A 22,516-nucleotide genomic window follows, 5' to 3' on the forward strand; every position below is an offset into this window, starting at 1 on the left:
GCCTGACTGGCATCACCAGCTACATGATATCCAGCAGAGTCTGAGTACAACCACTTAAGGTGTTCTAGATAGAAACACACCTTTCCATCATTCACTATCCTCAGATCAGTGATTAAGATAGAACACAAGATCTCCAACACATTACCTTCTATAGGTTAACTAGGCTGCTTACTTTCCTACATGAAGCAATGCTCTCCATGCATCCACAAAGCATATCCCCTGACACAGTAATTGCAGATTTCACTCCACATCACAAAATTCCATCCTGGCACAGGCAGCCTGACAAGTCTTAAAGGAATTCATGCTGGAATCCACTCTGGGTAAGGTGAACTCTGTGCTAAGCCACTTACCTCTCAGCACGCTCTGGTATCAGAGATACATTCCATTCACAGACCAATCCACTGATGTCCATCACACCTCATCCATTACTCTGTTGTTTCTTTGATTCTCCAGGCCACTGTCTTCACTATTCATACTTATATTTCTGTCCTGAGACTTTAAGACTTGAGGTGTTGTTTTCTTCCTTGCTACAACTTAGGTTCCTCTCACATACTAACCAAGAGAAGCTTCTTCCTTACTCCTAACCCTCAAGGACGCCAGAGGCTCTGACCTGGGACTATTTCCACTTATCTCACTTCAACCATATGAAACTGCTTACATTTCCTAAACAACTCATGCTCTCTTACCTCAGCGTCTTAATATATACTGTTCTGTTCCTGGAATGATTCTCCTACTTCTTTACCTGGCTAATTTTCCTTTCCGTCAAGTCTCAGATCCAGTATCAGATTCTAGAAAGCCTACACTGCCAACTCTTAGGAATTATATGCTCCTTGTTGATGCTTCCATAGTATACCTTGCACACTTTAATCACTATGCTCTGCTGACGAGGCTTATTTGCCTATCAACCTTACAGTCCACAGGACACCTATGACTCCCTAGCACCTAAACTCATTATTTTAACAAGTCAAATTTTCAGTAAATATTTACTAAGTAAATGAAAAAGTAGAATTACACCTCATTTCCCCAAAGAAATTTAACCATCTTATAATTTGTAAAAGTATATTAAGAAGTAAAGTTGAAGGACATCTGGTTCCAGCAACATGGCAAAATGAGCTAGTGAAGAACCTTTCACAACAACAACAAAAAAAACAAAAACAAAAAACTAGAAATTCCATATAAAATCAACCCCCGAAAATTTAATATAAAATTGGATTTATAAAACATGAAAAGAAGGAAGGAAGGAAAGAATCCACACACACCCCATATCAGGAACAAAGTGGGAACTATAAGCCAAGCAGTAAGTGTGTGAACTGATGTCCCAGGAACTCTGGGGAGGTTACTGGACCCTGAAATAATGGCTGGGGGCTTGAATTCTAATAAAGAGACTGGATATGAGACCTGGACGTACAAGAGGTGAGGATCAGGCCTTTGCAGACTCCAAATTCAGTAAAAGGGGAACTAGAATAATTGCACCTACCAGTCCAGAAAGAAAGGAAGGAAGCTGGACTCTACCAGGGACAGATACCTCTGGAGCACAAGCAAAACCCTCTAGAGGAACAGTTATACCACCAAGGCTAGAAGGTATTTCTATTTTTATTTTTATTTTTATTTATTTATTTTGTCTTTTGTCTTTACAGGGCATCACCCGCGGCATATGGAGGTTCCCAAGCTAGGGGTCTAATTGGAGCTGTAGCCTCTGGCCTTTGCCAGAGCCACAGCAATGCGGCATCCGAGCTGTGTCTTCGACCTACACCACAGCTCACGGCCATGACAGATCCTTAACCCAGTGATCGAGGCCAGGGATCGAACCCACAACTTCATTGTTCCTAGTCGGATTCGTTAACCACTGAGCCACGACAGGAACTCCGGTATTAGTATTTTTAAAAAATCCCTACTGAAAAAAACAACTTTCAATTAAAAACAAAACAAATGATCCACTATGAGGAGATACAATGTAGATGACAATAGTCAGGAAAATTATTTAGCATACTCTCAAAATCTCAAAGAGCAATCTTTAAAAAGATCATAAATATGTTTACAATAATTAGAGATTTAAAAAAAATAAACCTATAAAAGACACTTTGAAAAAAAGGTTGGAAATTTGGGGGAATACACCAAATAGAATGTCTAGAAATAATAATGTCTGAAATTTAAAATGCATTTAATAAATAAAAGCTCATACCAGATACAGCTGGAGAGAACTGGTTAACTGGAAGTGGATCAATGTATCAAAAAGAGATAAAGAAAAGTAGAGTTCCTTGGTGGCCCTAGCGTTGTCATTGCTATGGCTCAGGTTTAATCCCTGGCCCCGGAACTTCTGCACACCAGGGGCATGACCAAAAAAAGAAAAGGAAAATATGAGAAAGGTAAATGGACATAAAAAATAAAATGAGAAGGCCCAAAGTATTTTATAGGCATCCCAGAAGAGATTAAAGAAAATGAGAAAGAGGAAATACTGGAAGAAATAATGGCTAACAGTTTTCCAAAACTGAACAAATTATCCTCAGATTTAAGAATCATAGAGAATCCCAAGAAAATGTACCCATTCTGAAAAGCACTTTGACAAAAGCTAATAAAATGGAAGATGTGCACCCCTCATGACCAGCAATCCCTCTTATAGATATATATCTGGAGAAATGTCTCATACTATGGACAAGGAGTCATTTACAAGAGTGTTCACTGAAGCACTGTTATGCAAAAAAATTAAAAACCAAATCATCCTCTGTCCAATAATAGATAAAACTATGGATTATTTTTTTCTTATAATGAAATACCACAAAGAAGTTAAAATAATAAACCACAGAACCATAGCTAAATAGAGAGATAAAAAATGTTGAGTGAAAAAGGAAGCTTCAGAAGGGTAAGTACAGAATCATTTATATAAATTTTAAGTATGCATAGGATGATAGGTGCATACAAATGTAGTGAAAATATAGAAGTAAGCATGTAAATGCTTTTATCAACTTTAGGATAATGATTACCTTTGGTAGAGAAAAAAAAAGGAAAGGATCTGAGCATGGTTATATTTCTTTTTATAAAATAGATATCTAAAGGCAATATGGCAAAATATTATTAACAGCTAAAATTTGATAAACTACCATATATATATAGAAATAATTTATTGATAAGAATTTTTTAAATTAAAGATTTCTGATAAACTACCATATATATATATATAATTTATTGATAAGAATTTAAAAAATTAAAGCTGGGTCCTAAGATAATTAGAACAAAAGCAAAGGGGAAGAGATTTTATAGGTGTTGATTCTTAATTGACATCAAAAAAGACAGTCACAGTCAGCACATGGACTTTGAACAAGTCACTTAGTCCTTCAACCTGGTTTTTTCAGGTTCCTAGAATAAGTTATCACCACAAAGCTCTAAATTTACCTGTGTAAACTGTCAGTCAAGGCAAAAAGCAAGCATATTGTAGTTTTTAGTTCTCATTATTGGATAGAAGGAAACACAGATTCCACTGGGGAGAGACATTATTTTTCTGTGACAGAATTTTCATGAGTATTGGGAGAAAATTCTCCATGGATGTCTTTCATTCCTGTACATTCCTTGGGCCTTCTGATCAAAGGATACAGCTGAATAGCAAACAGCTTCAGAAGCTAGAGAATATATATTCCTTTGGAGAGATTTAGAGAAATGCTGTTTCAGGCAATTCATAATTGAATATCTGATGACTTCTGGAAATGTCAAAATCTTTGATTAAAGAGATATTCCTATGTAATGACTGTTTTGTTTCTTTTAGCCATCCATCATCCATTTTCTCATCTTCTAAAAACAAAAATCTTTCAGGTTTTTGCAAGTCATGTCATATGGATGGGGCTCCGACCCCTACTCTAGGAGTGAAGCAGGTAATCAAGTCCTAGGCCAATGAGAACACCCTAGTTTCCTGGTTTGGAAGTAAGGCATTTTCTCATAGTGAACTTCAGGTCTTGGCCAGAAATGACGAATGACAAAGACTCATTTTTTTCTGCTGTAACTGAAGCTGCAAATCATGTGCCCATGAGGGGAAAGTCAGTCTAGGAATGGAGTCAACACAGAGGAAGCAAAGCCAGGAGATGGAAAGAAGGAAAAAGGATCCTAAAGGCATTGTTTGAGTATCTATATCCAGCTGTGCCTGAAACTTAATAAACCTGGGATTGTTCAACCACATGAATGAACACATCTCCCTTCTGACTTAACTCTCCCTTCAACAAAGGGATGCTCTGAATAAAGCCCAGACTGAAAAACCCAAAGTTCTGTGCCATAAAGTTTAGAAAAAAAGAAACTGGTCCTGAAAAGCTCAACAAACTATAACAGGGCCTCAATAAAACAACAAATAGCATGTAATTGGAAACAGGCCTAGAGGTTAAGAGGTCTATCAAAATGAGTTTAGAGCTAAATATACTCAATATATTATGCCAAACAAAGATTATCCTGGAAAACATAACAATGTTATGGGAAAAAGGGAAAAAAACAATCATGTTTAAGTTTTGCTGTAGAATTTAAGTTTGACATAAGTGGTAATCTGCATGCTCACATTTAGGTTGAAGCATTTGAAACTGAGTTTCATATAGTTGAATCAAATAACAAAGGAGAAAAAGGTCTGCATTACTTCTTTTTTCAGATTTATTTAAACCAGAGAATACACTACACTGGAAAAAGGCCCATCTATTCATTTCTCTTAACCAACTATTTTTGTTTTACCCCTAGGATAACCAAATGTGCTACATTTCCGTTTTTCAAACTTGCAGTTTCAAAATGCTTCCTAACAAGGATCCATGCAAATGAAATACTCACTTACCTGCACGTTATACAGGGGTTGCTTTGGTGTATTAACGTCCTTCAGCAGACGATGAGATATGTCCCTTAACTCTAAAAGTTTGCAAGCAAGCCGAGGCTGCAGAAGTTTGGCAACCGATTTGGAAGACCTAGATATGCTGTTTAATCCTTGAATTAATGTTCCTCGGTTGATCTTGGCTAAAGCGACAGCCATTCTGATTTTGGATGTTTTTTGCATAGGTTCTTTTTTCTGGAAAATAAGCCTTTGAAAAGTGACTGATATATGATTTTTCAGTGCATTATTTATTTTAAAAGTTTTTAACTGAAATATATAATTGATGTAAAATATTATGTTAGTTTCAAATGTGTTATATAATTTGATATTTGCAAACAGTATGAAATGAATACCATAAGTCTAGTAATCATCTGTCCCCAAACAGTTATTACAATTTTTTTTTTGTCTTTTTGCTATTTCTTGGGCCGCCCCTGCGGCATATGGAGGTTCCCAGGCTAAGGGTCGAATCGGAGCCATAGCCACCGGCCTACGCCAGAGCCACAGCAACGCGGGATCCGAGCCCCGTCTGCAACCTACATCACAGCTCACGGCAACGCCGGATGGTTAACCCACTGAGCAAGGGCAGGGACCGAACCCGCAACCTCATGGTTCCTAGTCGGATTCGTTAACCACTGCGCCACGATGGGAACTCCAGTTATTACAATATTATTGACATTCTTGGTATGCTATATATTGCATCCCTGTTAATTACATATTACAAAATCATATATAAATTACTTATATTATAAACTGGAGATTTGTTACTTTTAACCCCTTCACCTATTTCACTCACATTGCTCCCTCCATCTATCTCCCTTACTCTCAGCAACCACCCATTTGTTTCCAGCGCATTATTAAAATCTACTTAGGTGTGGGAGTTCCCTGGTGGCCCCGCAGTTAGAACTAGGTGCTTTCACAGCTGTAGCCTAGTTCAATCCCTGGTCTGGGTACTAGGACCCCACATCAAGCTGCTGCATGCTACAGCCAAAAAAAAAAATTTCTACTTCAGGCAGAGACAAGTACCACATAACTTTACATCGTGCATGATACTCAGTGTCCAATAATTATCTCCTAACCTCCATACTACTCGCTGATCCCACCCATGTACTTAAATCATTTTTTTTTTTTGGCTGTGCCTGTGGCACCTGGAAGTTCCTGGGTCAGGGATAGAAGTCACACCATAGCAGTAACCTGAGCCATAGCAGTGGCAATGCCATATCCTTAACCCACTGAACCACCAAGAAACTCCTGAGCTTAAATCTTTATACAAATATATATTTTTTTCTTAGGATAAATATCCAGAATTAAGTTATTAGCCTAAAGATATAAATTTTTCACATTTCTCTCTGGATTTATTTTTTACATTGATTTTTTGTTTGTTTGTTTGTTTGTTTTTTGTGGGGTTTTTTTGGCCATTTCTTGGGCTGCTCCCACAGCATATGGAGGTTCCCAGGCTAGGGGTCTAATCAGAGCTGTTGCTGCCGGCCTACGCCAGAGCCAGAGCCACAGCAACTCGGGATCCGAGCCATGTTTGCAACCTACACCACAGCTCATGGCAACACCAGATCCTCAACCCCTGAGCAAGGCCAGGGATCGAACCCGCAGCCTCATGGTTCCTAGTCGAATTCATTAACCACTGAGCCACGACAGGAACTCCTACATTGATTTTTAAAGCGCACCTTCAAAAGTAAACAATTCTTATTCAAATATCTTCAAGGTTTGAACTGTTCAAACAATGTCTTATTCAAAACCGCTACAAATATTTTCCCAGCTTACTTTAAAATTTTTTAATGATAAAATATAGCATATATACATAATACATAATGTACAATTTACTTGAAGTTTTTTATTAGTTAAGGTGCAAAGCAATGATTTCTATGAACACAGACTCCTGCATCTTCCCATACACAGAAAAGTGTATTCATTAAACTTGAGATGTCTAGGTTTCTTTTTTTTTAATTGAATGGTTTTTAAAATTCTACAGTGCTTTACAGTTTTCAAAAGTTTCACACTCATGACTTCATACACTCCCATAACAAATCCTTTTTTTCATCCCTTACTCCTATGTTACCTCTCCTTCCTTCCCTCTCCCCACTGGTGACCACTAGCTTGTTCTCTGTATCTGTTTGTCTGCTTCTTTATTATCTCATTCCCTAGTTCGTGGTATTTTTTTAGATTCCACATATAAATATCATCCAGTATTTGTCTTTTTCTGACTTATTTCACTTAGCATAATGGCCTCCAAGTCCATCCATGTTGCTGCAAATGGCAAAATTTCTTTTTTTTATGGCTGAGTAACATTCCATTGTATATATACACAGCTTCTTTAACTATTCATCTGTTTGATGGACAGTTAGGTTGCTTCCATACCTTGGCAATTGTAAACTGCTGCTATGAACACTGAGGTGCATCCGTTCAACTTAGTGGTTTTGGTTTAACATTTTTATGTGTGTTCTTTTTGACCATAGTCATTCTGACAAGTGCGAGGTGTTATCTCACTGTGGTTTTGATTTGCATTTCCCTGATCATTAGTGATGCTGAGCATCTTTTCATGCACCTGTTTGCCATCTGCATTACCTCTTTGGAAAAATGTCTATTCAGTTATTCTGCCAATTTTTAAATCAGGTTGTTGGGGATTTTTTAATGTTCAGTGGTATAAGCTGTTTGTATATGATGGAGAGTAACCCTTTATCGGTCAAATCATTTGCAAATATCTTCTCCACTTCAGTAGGTTTTTTGTTTTGTCAACAGTTTCCTTTACTATGCAAAAGCTTTTTAGTTTAATCAAGTCCAACTTCTGTATTTTTGCTTTTGTTTCCTTTGCTTTAGGAGATATATCCAAAAAAATATTGCTTCAAGTCATGTCAAAGAATGTTATACCTATGTTTTCCTCCAGGAGTTTCATAGTATCTGGCCTTACATCTAGGTCTTTCATCCATTTCATTTTTGTATGTGGTGCTAAAGAATGTTCTAGTTTCATTCTTTTATAAGTAGCTGTCCAGTCTTCCCAATACCACTTATTGATGAGACAGTCTTTTCTTCATTGTATATTCTTGCCTCTTTTGTCATAGACTAATTGGCTATAAGTGTCTGTTTATTTTTGGGTTTTCTATCCTGTTCCATTTATCTGTATGTCTGTTTTTGTGCCAATATCATACTGTTTTGATTACTGTAGTTTTGTAGTATAGCCCAAAGTCAGAGAGCATGATTCCTCCAAGTCTGCTTTTTTTTCTCAAGATTGTTTGGGCTATTTGGGGTCTTTTGGGTTTCCATATAAATTTTAAAATTATTTGATCTAGTCATGTGAAAAATGTCATTGGTATTTTGAAAGGGATTTCACTGAATCAGTAGACTGCCTTGGGCAGTATCGTCATTTTGACAATATTGATTCTTCTAATCCAAGAACATGGTATATCTTTCCGTCTCTCTGCATTATCTTCAATTTCTTTCATTAGTGTCTGACAGTTTTCTAAATACAGATCTTTTACCTCCTTAGGTTTATTCCTATGTATTTTATTCTTTTTGATGTGAGGGTAAATGGGATTGTTAATTTCCCTTTCTGATAGTCTGTTGTTAGTGTACAGAAATGCAACAGCCTTTTATATATTGATTTTGTATCCTGCAACTTTACTAAGTTCATTGATGAGATCTAGTAGTTTTCTGGTGTTGTCTTTAGGATTTTCTATTTACATTATCATACCATTTTCAAACAGTGACATTTTTATTTATTCCTTTTGAGCTTGGATTCCTTTTACTTCTTTTTCTTCTCTGACTGCTGTGGCTATACCTCCAAAACTATGCTGAATAAAAGTGGTGAGAGTGGACATCTTGGTATACAAAATATAGCATATATAGTAATACATAATGTACAATTTACCTTAAATTTTTAAATGTTAAATGATAGCATACATACACAATGCACTGTCCAGTTTAAAGAAAAATAAATAAAAATCCTAATAAAACAAGCTTACAAAACTTACAGTTTTGAAAACTTCAAAACTACTATGAGCATTCGGATGGAAAAAAAATTGTAGCATTTCTAAAACACATGGCATATAGTTCTTTCTCTGTTCTAGCAGAAAGTGAACACAAGAAAATTACTTACAATGTAGTTAGACTGCATTCCAAACGATAGACAAATATAAATTTCCATTATTAACTTAAGTAATTTTATGAGCTATTCTGGCTTTTTAGTATATAACTTGGAGGAAAGAGTTGGTTAATAACATAAATAAGCAACTTTGAATCTCTATTGAGTCCAAATATATAAGCGCAAACATCTTTTAAATGGATTTTTTGGTCTATGACAAACATCATATATTTGTTTAATAGCTAACATGCTGTATATTTATTTGCAATGCCTCAGCTTTTATTCTGAAGTCATAATTTTATTAATGTGTTTTTGTCGTCAAAGTTTAGCATTTGTCTTACTCGTTAGCATTTGTCACTGGAGATAACCAAAAGCCATTCTAGCTTGTCAAAGAGGATGTATTTCTGCAACGTCTGGTGTCTTGCTGTGGCTTAATTTATTAACTATACTGAAAAGGTCCCATTAGCCCACCTGTGGTCTTAAACCTCCTAGTCAACAGAACAATAAAGGATACAATCTAAGCTGTGGGCTGTTAGAGTTGCTCTAATTCCAAGCTACTTTAGAGCACAACAATCCTTACAAGCAGTTATATGGTAGGTAGAACAAGCAAAACAACACACAGGTGCAATCATTTGATATTATTATCTATGCTGGTTGCAAGCATACCTTGAAAAGAAACCACACTGTTTGCAGTATCCAAAGTTTCTGCATGTATAGATTCAATTTCTCTTGTGATCTTATGCTTTGCTGCACTGACTCTTCCTCCCAACTCCTCAAGGTGGAGCAACTAGAGTAAGTTTGGTTTTACCTCTGATTACAATTTAAAGTCATCCCTCAGCATCCTGGCATCCCAGGAAGATTTGTTAGTCCCAGGACCCCCAAGGATTCCAAAATCCATGGATGCTTAAGTCCTTTATATTAGATGCCATAGTATTTGCACATAATGATGCATATACTATTAAATGGTATAGTATTTGCATATAATGATGCATAACTGATGCACATCCTCCCTTATACTATAAATCATCCCCAGATTACTCATCATGCCCCACACAATGTAAATGCTATGTAAATAGATGTCTGCATGTGGCAAACTTAAGTTCTGCCTTTTGGAACTTTCTGGAATTGTATTCCTAAATATTTTTAATCTGAGGTCGGCTGAATCCCTGGATACTAGGGCCAACTGTACTGTGTTTTCTCTCATTATAATTTGTAATCAGAAGGTGAGGGCTATTTTGCCAGGGGAAACAGGAGTGTACAGTTCCACCTTAACTGAAACCTTGTGAAAGCGGTCATTCAGTGTATTCATGATGCTTCATTTTTTCAGCTGCAAAACATTAACATTCTGCAGTTTCCTGCTCATTTTGTGAGTTTCTTTACAAAATCTTGGTGATCGGTATGTGTCAGCCTGGATTCACCGACTTTATACATGTGTTTCTATTAACCAATCTTGATGCATTCTGCCAAACACTATACTATATTGGGCCATTCAACTTTCCCTTTTTTACAAAATTGTCTTTTTAAACTTTAATCTCTGTAGAAAAATAAGCCTATCTGTATTTGATAATCTGTTAATCAAAATGGTCCTATAAGGTTCATATAATTTGTATTGGCCAAAATACAGCATTTATTACAGACATTTTAATTGTTTTAATTTTTTAATTGTTACATTTCATTAAGGTATAATTGATTTACAATGCCGTGTTAGGTTCAGGTATACAGCAAAGTGATTTAGTTATACATATATATTATATATCTATTCCTTTTTTTTTTTTTTGGTCTTTTTGCCTTTTCTAGGGCCGCTCTCAAGGCATATGGAGGTTCCCAGGCTAGGGGTCTAATTGGAGCTATAGCCGCTGGCCTATGCCAGAGCCACAGCAACTCAGGATCCAAGCCAAGTCGGCAACCTACACCACAGCTCATGGCAACACCAGATCCTTAACCCACTGAGCAAGGCCAGGGATCGAACCCACAACCTCATCGTTCCTAGTTGGATTTGTTAACCACTGCACCATGACGGGAACTCCTATCTATTCTTTTAATAAACAACATTTTTAAAAGTTCAAGTGTGCTTTGTAATAATGCTTTAACTGACCCCTAGCCCGGGAACTTCCATATGCCGCAAGTGCAGCCCTAAAAAAAAAAAAAAAGTTTTCAGTAATATAATAATGCTTTGGCCCGCTTTGTGTTTTCTCTCTCATTTTAGTCTCCTTGTAAGTACATGGCTTTTTCCAACAGACTCAACCTGTTCCTAATTAATACCATCTTTGTTTGCCTTGAATGTTCAAATGGTTACAATGTGATGACTTAATTCCCTTTTAAAAAGCTTTCATTTTTTGATATTTTCCTAGATAACTGAAAGAATTATCATTCTTAACAACAAAATGTTTCTGACCCCATTTTTTTCCCCACCACAAAACATGGAATCAACTTGTTCCCAAGAACATTACTGTTTTTAGGAAGAAGTGTTAGAAATCAAATCTGGGCACCAGATTGCATGTTCAGTGGTTCTTCATGGCACTGAAGAATACACAGTTGACAACAGAAGAGAGGCTACTTACGTTCCTTGAGTGCATAATGTGACTTTCTTTTTTAAAAGTCACCAGCTTATGATGATGATTCCAGCTCACTCTTACCTTCAGTCAGTTACTTTTTAAATTACCTCTAGAAGAAAAATTTTAAATAAAAGGCTTTCCCTCTTTATTCGAGGTATGAGATTTTCCTTTCTGTCCATTATCTACGCTACATGTTTTCCTACCAAACCACATGTGTAAACTTAAATGTTGAACCCAAATTAAGAAGTCTTCATTTTGTCCCTGTCTCTCTCTCTGTCTTTTAACTCTCTTTTGACTCTTGGCCTAAGCATCCTAGAATTGGTTGCAAAATGTGAAAATTCAGATGATTCTCTTTGGAGTTCCCACCCTGGCTCAGCACGTTAAGAACCTGGCTAGTATCCATGAGGATGCAGGTTCGACCCCTGGCCTTACTCAGTGGGTTAAGGATCCAGCATTGCTGTGAGCTGTGGTGTAGGTCGCAGATGTGGCACGGATCTGATGTGGCTGTGGCACAGGCTAGAAGCTGCAGCTCCAATTCGACCCCTAGCCTGGAACCTTCCATATGCCATAGGTACAGCCCTAAAAAAACAAAACAAAACAAACAAAAAAAAACCCCATCAGATAATTCTCTTTGTCATCATCATCTGAGCATATCACCAAATGTCAGAAAAGAAAGTCCAACTCCCAACCACCACCAAAAAACACCTCAGAGATAAAGGTACTTAAAGACCATTTACCAAAAGAAATTTCAGCATCAGTTAATCAGAATGGTTTGAGAATCTTGCTCCAGATTTCTCTATTCTGCACTCTTTTTTTCTTTTTTCTAGAACCACGACCATTTTTCTATCATCAGCACATTTAATGCTGAACTCCAATTTCGAGTAACATCAGCTTTTTACTACCCTACATCCATAAAACCAGCCCGTCAGCAAATCTTATTCAACTCTTTTTCTGAATAGTCCAAGAATTTGACCACTTATCCCTAGCCCCAGTACCAACATTTAGTCCATTGTATTTATATACCACCACCATCTCTTCTCCAGATTTGAAAATTAGCCCCTTCAATGGCCTCCCTGCTTCCTTCCTTGCCTACATTCATTCTGTTCTCAGCACATAAGACAATTAAAATTTAATGTCAGACCAGAGCTTGCTTTTCTGCTCCACCACTTCAGCGGTTTCCTTGTGCACTCAGTCTAAAAGCCAAAGTACATACAGTGGTCTGCAAAGACCTACAAAAGTTGCTGCTTCTTTACCTTTCTGACTTTACTGCTTTTCTCTCTTCCTTTCCCTCTTTCATTATTTGTTGAACCTATTAAATATACTCCCATCTGAGGAACTATAAACTAACTATTCCAATTGATTCCTCAAGGATACCAAAGTGTGTTCCCTCATTTCCTTCAAGTCTTAAACCAAGAATCTCTTTTCTCACTAAGACCCTCTTAGTCATCCTACCTTACCCATCAACTGTTCTCCCTATCCCTACCCTGACTTCATATCCCTTCTCTGCTGTATTTTTCTTCTCCTTGAGACCTACCATTAACATAATATGTAGTTTATTTTCCTTATTTATTTTCTACTAGACTAGGATGAATGTTTGTTTGTTTGTTTTAGGATATAAGTTTTATGGCAGCAGCGTTTTATAAACATTTGGCTCACTGATACCTATCCAGTGACTAGAATAGTGTCTGGCACATCGTAGGTGCTCTATGAATATATTTATTTTAATAAATGAATGAAAAATAATGAAGAGGGAGTTCCCGTTATGGTTCAGTGGGTTAAGAACCCAACTAGTATCCACGAGGATACAGGTTTAATACCTGGCCTTGCTCAGTGGGTTAAGGATCCAGAGTTGCTGTGAGCTGTAATGTAGAATGCAGACGCAGGTCGAATCCGGCATTGCTGTGACTGTGGCAAAGGCCAGCAGCTACAGCTCCAATTCCACCCCTAGACTGGGAACTGCCATATACTACAAGTGCAGCTGACAAAAAGAAAGAAAGAAAGAGAAGGGGGGGGGAGAAGGAAGAACGGAAGATATCAGAGAAACATAAGCTAATATTGAGAAATATTAGAAAATATATAGCGAATATTGAATCAGAAACCACCCAGAAAGCTTTCAGTGCACAATGTACTCTTCAACTTTCACAGTAACAATAGTGTCCCATAAGAAACAAGTTGCCAAAGACAAAAAACAAACAAACAAAACTGAACTACAGAACACTCTAGTTACAGTTACAGTTCTACTCTCATTATACTTAGGAACCCCAATACCAATAACAAGTAATTTCCAGACATCACTAGTGCATCCCCAGTGGGACTGTGATCCATAATGTTAAAAAGCCCACCCTGAAACTGTGGATTAACAGAAACTAATGACTAATACCAATTCTTGAGCTTGTTTTATAGAAGAGCAGATAAGGGAAAGGCTTGTTAAAAAAAAAAAAATTTCTAGGGAGTAACGTTTGTGGCACAGCAGAAATAAATCCAACTAGTACCCATGAGGATGCAGGTTTGATCCCTGGCCTTGCTCAGTGGTTCAGGGATCCACTGTTGCCGTGAGCTGTGGTGTAGGTCTTATAAGAGCAAAAAAAAAAAAAAAAAAAAAAAAAACTGTGTAATCTGCCTTCGTTGACCAAGCTCGCCTTCATTGTTCCTGCAAATTGCATACCCTCCAAGCTTCATGTAGCTTAAACAAATACAACACAAGATTCCTTTAACCACTCCTTAGAGATAACACCTCTGCCATATGGGTCACCATAGTCATGGTTGTTTCAAGAACATAGAACCAGTTGAGATCACTGATCATTCAATTCAGCCCACAAAAGATGCAGTATTTGACTGTAATAGGTGTGTAATAGGTGACTTTTTGACATCAGAGGGCCAAAAGCTCCATCCTCAGATTATGCTAACACAGCCACTTTCTGAATTTGCAATCCATGAGGGAGCATGTAACTTGGATATCCCTGAATAGAACAGACATCTCCTCATCTTTTTCCTACCTCCAAATACCTTCGCTGCACCTCCAACCACCTTATACTCTTCACCCATAAATATCCCAACCCTTGCCTTTGGGGAGGTGGATATGAGATTCGTTCTCCAGTCTCCTCACTTGGCTGCCTTGTGAATAAACCCTTTTTCTGCTATAAATCTCAGTGTCTCAGCATTAGGCTTGCAAGCAAATGATTTGGTAACAGCAGCAGTTTTTGTCTCACAAATTAAAAAATGAAAAAGCATAGAGAATTCAGAAAAATATATCTACATATGTAAAATCCAAATCTTTGCATGGATTCTAATATGCTCTACCTGCAATCCCCAATTTTGTAGTACACAGTTAAGTGCAAGATAATTACAGAATAAAATATATAACCACCTTTCATAATTAAAACTCATAGAGTTCCCGTTGTGGCTCAGTGGTAATGAACCCGACTAGTATCCATGAAGATTAGGGTTCAAACCCTCCTGGCCTTGCTCAGTGGGTTAAGCACCTGGCATTGCTGCGAGCTGTGGTGCAGGTTGCAGACATGGCTCTCATCTGGCATTGCTGTGGCTGTTCCCAATCCCTAGCCTGGGAACTTCCATATGCTGTGGGTGTGGCCCTAAAAAGAGAAAAAAAAAAAAACTAAAAAAAATCGACCCTATTTACCATAAAATATTTCTTTCATTCAAGATCATCTGATATAAAATTTTTTTTTGTTTTTGTTTTGTTTTATTTTCTTAGGGCAGCACCCACGGCATACAGAGTTCCCAGGCTAGGGGTCCAATCAGAGCAACAGATGCCTGACTATGCCACAGCCACAGCAATGCCAGATCCTAGCTGCATCTGCAACCTACACCACAGCTCACAGCAACACCACATCCTTAACTCACTGAACGAGGCTAGGGATTGGGAACCAAAACATTATGGTTCCTAGTCAGATTTGTTTCCAATGCACCATGCTGAAAACTCCTAAAATTTTTAAATTCTCTAATTGTAGCATGCATCTTCTTCATTTGTTCAAATTTAAAGGTTTAATATTTTATTTATTTATTTATTTATTTTTTGTCTTTCTGCTATTTCTTTGGGCCGCTTCCGCGGCATATGGAGGTTCCCAGGCTAAGGGTCTAATCAGAGCTGTGGCCACCGGCCTACGCCAGAGCCACAGCAACGCGGGATCCGAGCCGCGTCTGCAACCTACACCACAGCTCACGGCAACGCCGGATCGTTAACCCACTGAGCAAGGGCAGGGACCGAACCCGCAACCTCATGGTTCCTAGTCGGATTTGTTAACCACTGCGCCACGACGGGAACTCCTAAAGGTTTAATATTTTAAAGCCCTCACATGGAAATCATTTGCAATTCGCAAGTGTAAACCTTAAAAACTTACTTTTTACTAAAAGATGTGGATACTGAGGATATTGGTGTTTGGGAGGGAGGGAGTAGAAAATACATGACCTCAGAAACCAAGACCCAGCTCCAGAAAAAAAAAATTAACTTTTCCCAGCTCCAGAAAAAAACAAAACAAAACAAAACAAAACTGTCCTTCAAAATCTTTTGCCATGAAGAACCATTTAACAATCATTATTCTGGATATATCCCTCTATAAAAATTCTACCATCACTCCCTTAAAATCTTTTTTCTTTTTTTGCTCCAGGTCAGCAACATGGTCTTTCCTAAATAAATAAGTGCCTAAATTTTAAAAAGTTTAAATACTAATCACAAAATTTAGAGTTTAAAATACAACCTAATAATAAAGTTCTCTAGGTATTCTTAAAACCATTCTTTTCTGTATGTTTGGGAACTATGCACCATGCTAGAAATAACAAAACCTGTAGCATTTATAATCTGACCTTTAAAAATAATCTAGTTAGGGAGTTCCCGTCGTCGCGCAGTAGTTAACGAATCCGACTAGGAACCATGAGGTTGTGGGGTCGGTCCCTGCCCTTGCTCAGTGGGTTAACGATCCGGCGTTGCAGTGACCTGTGATGTAGGTTGCAGACGCGGCTCGGATCCCGAGTTGCTGTGGCTCTGGCGTAGGCCAGCGGCTGCAGCTCCGATTAGACCCCTAGCCTGGGAACCTCCGTATGCCGCGGGAGCGGCCCAAGAAAAACCAAAAAGACAAAATAAATAAATAAATAAATAAATAAATAAATAAATAAATAAATAAAAAAAAATAAAAATAATCTATTAATAAAGGAGTATTAGCATTGTTTTCTGGATGATTTATTTTTTGAGGAGCAAGAAACTTTAATATTTTACAATATCCTCTAACTACTCAGGCTTGCTGCCAATCTCAGCAACACATTCTTCAAAGCAAATGTTGAAAAAAGAACAATACATGTGCTTTGAAAATGAAAAATAAAGTAATTTTAACTATGGTTATCTTCTTCTCTGGAGTGGGGTATAGATCTTATAAGTAAATGACTTCAGTGAGTTGAAAATAGGAACTTAGAGTTCTTTGGGGATCAGAATATTAATCTATTGTGCCATAAAGCTAACTTTTTGCTCTAGTGATAATGAGGCTGTGCAGAGGGTAGTTGCAACTTTTTTTTTTATTAGTATTACTCAAATGGCAACTTCTTTAATTAAATAAAATGCAGTTTTTCTAATGTTGGCAATGGTGGGAGAATCACAACTTGGAAGAGGCAATAGGGCTTTCCAGGCCCAGGCTTCCTAGGCTTCACCCTGAGGTTTTCTCAGTAATTACTGCCACTACTGTGCTGGCCCTATTTTACATCCTAGACCAAGCATGATCACCTGCCCATCTCTCTCCTTAATACTCCAGAGTATAGCCAAGAAAAGTCTCTAAAGTTTCAAAAGAATTAATACCAAGACTAAGGGAATACAAAAAAGAGAAGTGATTAGACACTAAGACTAAGATATGGAATTATAAAATCCTGTTTGCCCTCCCAAGCTTTTAAGACTTATCCTATTCCTACTTAGCCAACCATCATCTAGATGCCATCTGACCACTAATGTGCATCCAGATCCTTACACTCTAGTACCACCTCTTCCCAAGACTGATACCATTTATTCAAATGTTCTTGACATTCTGAAAACATGCTATGTTGTTTATTTATTTATTTTTTGGTATGACAGTGCTTCCTCTGGAATATTCTTCCTGTTCCTACCCACTTACCTTATCCCTTTCTTCACCTAGAAAACTCCTATCATCCCTTGAGACTCAGTTTAAGGATCTTTTTTCCTTAAAAAAAAAAAAAAAAAAAACCTTTCTCTGACTATCCTATGTAGAGTCATTCCTTCCTCTAAATTACATATGCCTCTCACCATATTCCATTGCAATTATTTGTTACAGCCCTGTCTCCATTTGATTAAGCTCCATGACGGAAGGAACCCTGTTGTGTTTATGTCTGTATTCCTCCATGCAGGTCCCAGGCAAAGTATTTATTAAATTTCTAATGCCTGGTTGTCTGGATGAATGGTTAAAGGCAGCTCAAATATCTCTCCTTTGGAATGAAATACACAGACTTTGTGATTACTACGTTACTCACAGAGCCTTTTTGTTTACTTCCATGGTTTAGCTATGTTCCTCATGTTGACATGGCCAAAAGTCTGATTTCTGGATAAGCAGGTTGTTACCGTACCTTGTAACTTACAACATATTCTATTCCAACTGTGGCCAAAATGACTGAAACAACACTTTTCCATTACGAGTTGTGTATTTTTGAGTTTATCAGGTTACATGAGTCCCCTAAACAAGAGGTTACTTTTTCCTAACTAAATGTCTTTGCCATTCTCTATGTATCTCCTTTCACTCCCAACATTTTTCTAAAACCCTTTTTGGAACAGACATTTAAAACCTATACAATCCCTAGCCTGGGAACCTCCATATGCCACAGGAGCGGCCCAAGAAATAGCAAAAAAAAAAAAAAAAAGATAAAACCTATACATATACACTTTGTTTAAATTGATATCACTATTTTCTTTCCACAATAAACATTCTTTCCACTGTTGTAATTTATATCAATTATTTTTTGCTGACTTAATTTACATAAATTTTAAAGTATATCTAGTATTTTTCTGATTTTACAATAAGGAAATCTTAAAGTAAACTACATTATAATTGTGTATTGGAGCTAGATTTCCAATCTAATAGCAGTGACTGTCCTTAAACTTAACTTATCTACCTCACGCTCTTGTCCACAATCTTTCTGCTTTCCATAGACCCCTCCAGGTAGATAAAAGTTGAAATATGTTTTTATGAGGTAAAAGTAATGTCTTGCTAATATTCAAGTACTGATCTCAAAATCATGAATTACATAATTGGTATGATATTAAAAATATACTTTTAATAATCCTTTTCAAAGTTATAAAATCACATTACCTGATTAGACTGCGATAATCTTAGGATGGTAGGGAATTCATCTTTAAATTCATCTAAAAGGTCCATGATTACTTTCTGGATCCCCTCGACTAAGACAAAAAGAAGTTAAGGGATTAAAAAAAATCTTAACTAAAAATCAACTAATCATAATTTAAAAGAACATGGAACAATGGATCCACCTTGGGGATTTAATTCCCAGTTTCCCATAACCACACCCATAACCCCTTTACAAGACAATTGTGCATACTTCTTCCAGAGAAGTTCTTCAACACCTGCCCACATATCCACCCAACAGGTTTGATTGGCATGATGAACTCTTGCTTGGGTTCCTTGTGTGCAGCAAGCTTGCAGGCCTGGGCACTGCTTGTCCTATCCTACCATTAGTGAGGGATGAGGGCAGCCTTCCCCTCAGGAAAGGAGGCAAGGACAGAACCTGTAGCTCACTGCCAGAATTCTTTGTTACTGCACAATGGGGGCTCTGAGAACTTGTTTCAGAATCCTCTGAAATCACTCTGGCAGTGAGAGGAGGAAGAGTGTGTTTGGATGCACAAGGAAAGGAGAAAGGGGACTGAAAAATGAAACACACTAAGGAGATCTGCAATTTGAATTGAATTTTGTCCCAATTGCTGCAGTGATACTTCAATTATTGGATCACCCGAGAACAAAGCTCCCTTTGAAAAATGTCAGCATCTGCTTTAAAAAAAAAAAAATGCTTCATATTTGACGCCAAGTGGAAAAGAAATACCAGCAGTTAATTCAGAAAGACTTTTGAACAGATTGTTTTTCCTTTACCCAAACAAGGATCACTAGGTCAGGCCCAGGAAAAAATCTCAAAGTCTTTGGTTTGCCTCCTTTAAAAGCTCAACCTTTTTTTCATCTTCATCTTTGTCCGTTCTAGTACTCTCCCACTTTTTTGTTTTGTTTTACTTCATTTTTCTCCCACTTCAAATGATCATTATTTCCCCTTTACCAAACTTGGGAACAACTGTGTATCATCCAGACTTGACTGACTACCTGGTTATATTTCAGTGTGGATGAGGTGAGTTGGTTAACTTAAATACCATTTTAATTTTAAACTTTTATATTTTTACTTGTAGCTAGTGTTTTTTTGTTTTTTTGTTTTTTCCCCAGCATGCATAAAAGTGGCTGCTGGAGCACTATTCAGGGGAACTATTTAGAAATGAGAAATGTTCATCACCGGATTCCTTTAGCTTGTGAAGTCTGCCAGATCCTCAGCTTTCACAATGTCCTTAGTCCTAATCTGCCTGAGAATACTCTCCTTCACAGCACAACCATCTTTCTGAACCTTAAAAGAACCTACTTCCCTCTATCATGAATCTAATGTTTAAGATAATTACACCCTTTCTGGAGGGGGTGTGGAGAAAAGGGAATCCTCCCAGACTAGTGCTGGGAATATAGATTGGTGCAATCACTATGGAGAACAGTATGGAGGTTCCTTAAAAAACTAAATAAAGCACTACCATATAACACAGCCATCCCACTCCTGGGCATATGCATCCATCAACAGAGAACTGGATAAAGAAGATCTATGTTGTTGCAAATGGCATTACTTCATTCTTTGTTATGACTGAGTAATATTCCATTGTGTATAAATACCGCATCTTCTTAACCTATGCATCTGTCGAGGGACATTCAGGCTGTTTGCATGTCTTGGCTATTGTGAGTAATGCTACAATGAACATATGGGTGCATGTTTGTTTTTCAAGGAAAGTTTTGTCTGGATATATGCCCAAGGATGGGATTGCTGGGTCAATTGTCATAAAATGTTGACATTTTAACTGCTGATGGGCATCTAGGCTGCTTTCATGTTCCTACTGTAAACAGTGCTGCTATGAACATTGAGGTACATTTATCTTTTCAAATTAGAGGTTTCTGAGTGATTTTAGAACACAGTTTAGAACATTCCAAGAGCAAAAAGAACTAGAAAGGCTTTTTTTTTTTTTTTGGCTGTACCTGTGGAATGTGAAAATTCCCAGGGCAGGGACTAAACCCACACCACAGCAGTGACCCAAAACACTGCAGTAACAACACTGGATCTTTAACCTCCTGTACCACAAGAGAACTCCTAGAAAGTCATTTTACATTTCATTCAGCACTTTCTTGGAAGTATTGATATTGTTTTTTTATTTGAAATTATTTTCCTCATAACTCAAGATAAACACATTTAGAGGTTAATAATGTTAGGTATCAAGAATTTCAGGATAAGGAGTTCCCGTCATGGCTCAGCAGTTAAACAAATCCAACTAGGAACCATGAGGTTTTGGGTTTGACCCCTGACCTTGTGCTCAGTGGGTTAAGGATCCTGCGTTGCCGTGAGCTGTGGTGTAGGTTGCAGATGCGGCTTGGATCCGGAGTTGCTGTGGCTCTGGAGTAGGCTAGCTGCTACAGCTCCGATTTGACCCCTAGCCTGGGAACTTCCATGTGCCATGGGTGTGGCTCTAGAAAAGGTAAAAAGACCAAAAAAAAAAGAATTTCAGGATAAGAGAAAAAAGATTCAATTACAAAATCAAAGAACAAAAATAAGACACTGTAATGTTAAACAATTGAGCACATCATCATAAACTCATGATTTTTAAAAATATATCTGTTCTAGCTGTACAGACTGAAACCACCAGAAACACTGCCAACCCAGTAAAAAGGAGCACCTCTAGGACACAGATTCTAGGCTTTAATATAACTTCCCCCTGCAATGAACCAAGACTCCTTGAAGAAATACCTGCTATAAGTCTGCAGCAGCAGAAGTATAACACGAAGCAGAGAGATCTCAGGACATAAAGGACGAAAGCTTTTTTTTCTTTTTCTCATTTATTTAAGTATACTTGATTTACAACATGGTGCCCATTTCTGCTGTATGGCAAAGTAATTCAGTTATATATATATATACACACACATACGTATACATACATACTTTTATTTACCACCATGGTCTATCTCAAGAGATTGGATATAATTCCATGTGCTATACAGTAGGACCCTGTTTTAAATACTTTCTAAAAGCAACAGTTTTCATCCACTAACCCCAAAAGCCCAGTCCATCTCACTCCCTTCCCCTTCCCACTTGGCAACCACGAGTCTGTTCTCTATGTCTGTGAGTCTGTTTCTGTTTTGGGATAGGTTCATTTGTGTCATATTTTATTTTACAGCATTTTTTATTACTCAGTTACATTTATATTGTACAATGATCATCACCATCAAATTTTACAGCATTTCCAACCTAAACCCCCAGCGCATCCCCCCACCCCCACTGTCTCCTTTAGAAACCATAAGTTTTTCAAAGTCTGTGAGTCAGTATCTGTTCTGCAGAGAAGTTCATTGTGTCTTTTTTTTAATTCCACATGTAAATGCTAGCATGTGATGTCTGAATGACTTCCCTTAACATGATAATTTCTAGGTCCATCCATGTTGCTGCATATGCTGTTATTTATTTCCTTTTAATGACTGAGTAATATTCCATTGTGTATATGTACCTCATCTTCTTGATCCACTCCTCTGTCGATGGACATTTAGGTTGTTTCCATGTCTTGGCTATTGTATATATTGCCGCAATGAACATTGGAATACATGTATCTTTTCGAGTCATGGTTTTCTCTGGATAGAAGCCCAGGAGTGGGACTGCTGGATCAAATGGTAATTCTATTTTTAGTTTTCTGAGGAATCTCCATACTGTTTTCCACAGTGGTTGCACCAATTTACAATCCCACCA

At 37.5% G+C, this 22,516-nt stretch overlaps 1 protein-coding gene across 1 annotated transcript in view; it reads right to left on the reverse strand.

Annotated features, from left to right (window-relative positions):
* The window catches only part of SPATA9 (spermatogenesis associated 9), a 30,502-nt gene extending 11,263 nt beyond the window's left edge, over nt 1-19,239 (reverse strand). Inside the window, exons 1-3 of the mRNA XM_047774477.1 lie at nt 19,040-19,239; nt 18,793-18,881; nt 4,796-5,023 (exon numbers count right to left, since the gene is read on the reverse strand). Of these exons, the coding sequence (XP_047630433.1) occupies nt 4,796-5,023; nt 18,793-18,881; nt 19,040-19,100 (378 nt within the window). The 5' untranslated portion in view covers nt 19,101-19,239. The remainder of the gene's footprint in view (nt 1-4,795; nt 5,024-18,792; nt 18,882-19,039) is intronic.
* Nucleotides 19,240-22,516: the final 3,277 nt, after the last annotated feature.

The sequence above is a fragment of the Phacochoerus africanus genome, chromosome 4 (assembly GCF_016906955.1).
Source record: "Phacochoerus africanus isolate WHEZ1 chromosome 4, ROS_Pafr_v1, whole genome shotgun sequence".
Taxonomy (NCBI): domain Eukaryota; kingdom Metazoa; phylum Chordata; class Mammalia; order Artiodactyla; family Suidae; genus Phacochoerus; species Phacochoerus africanus.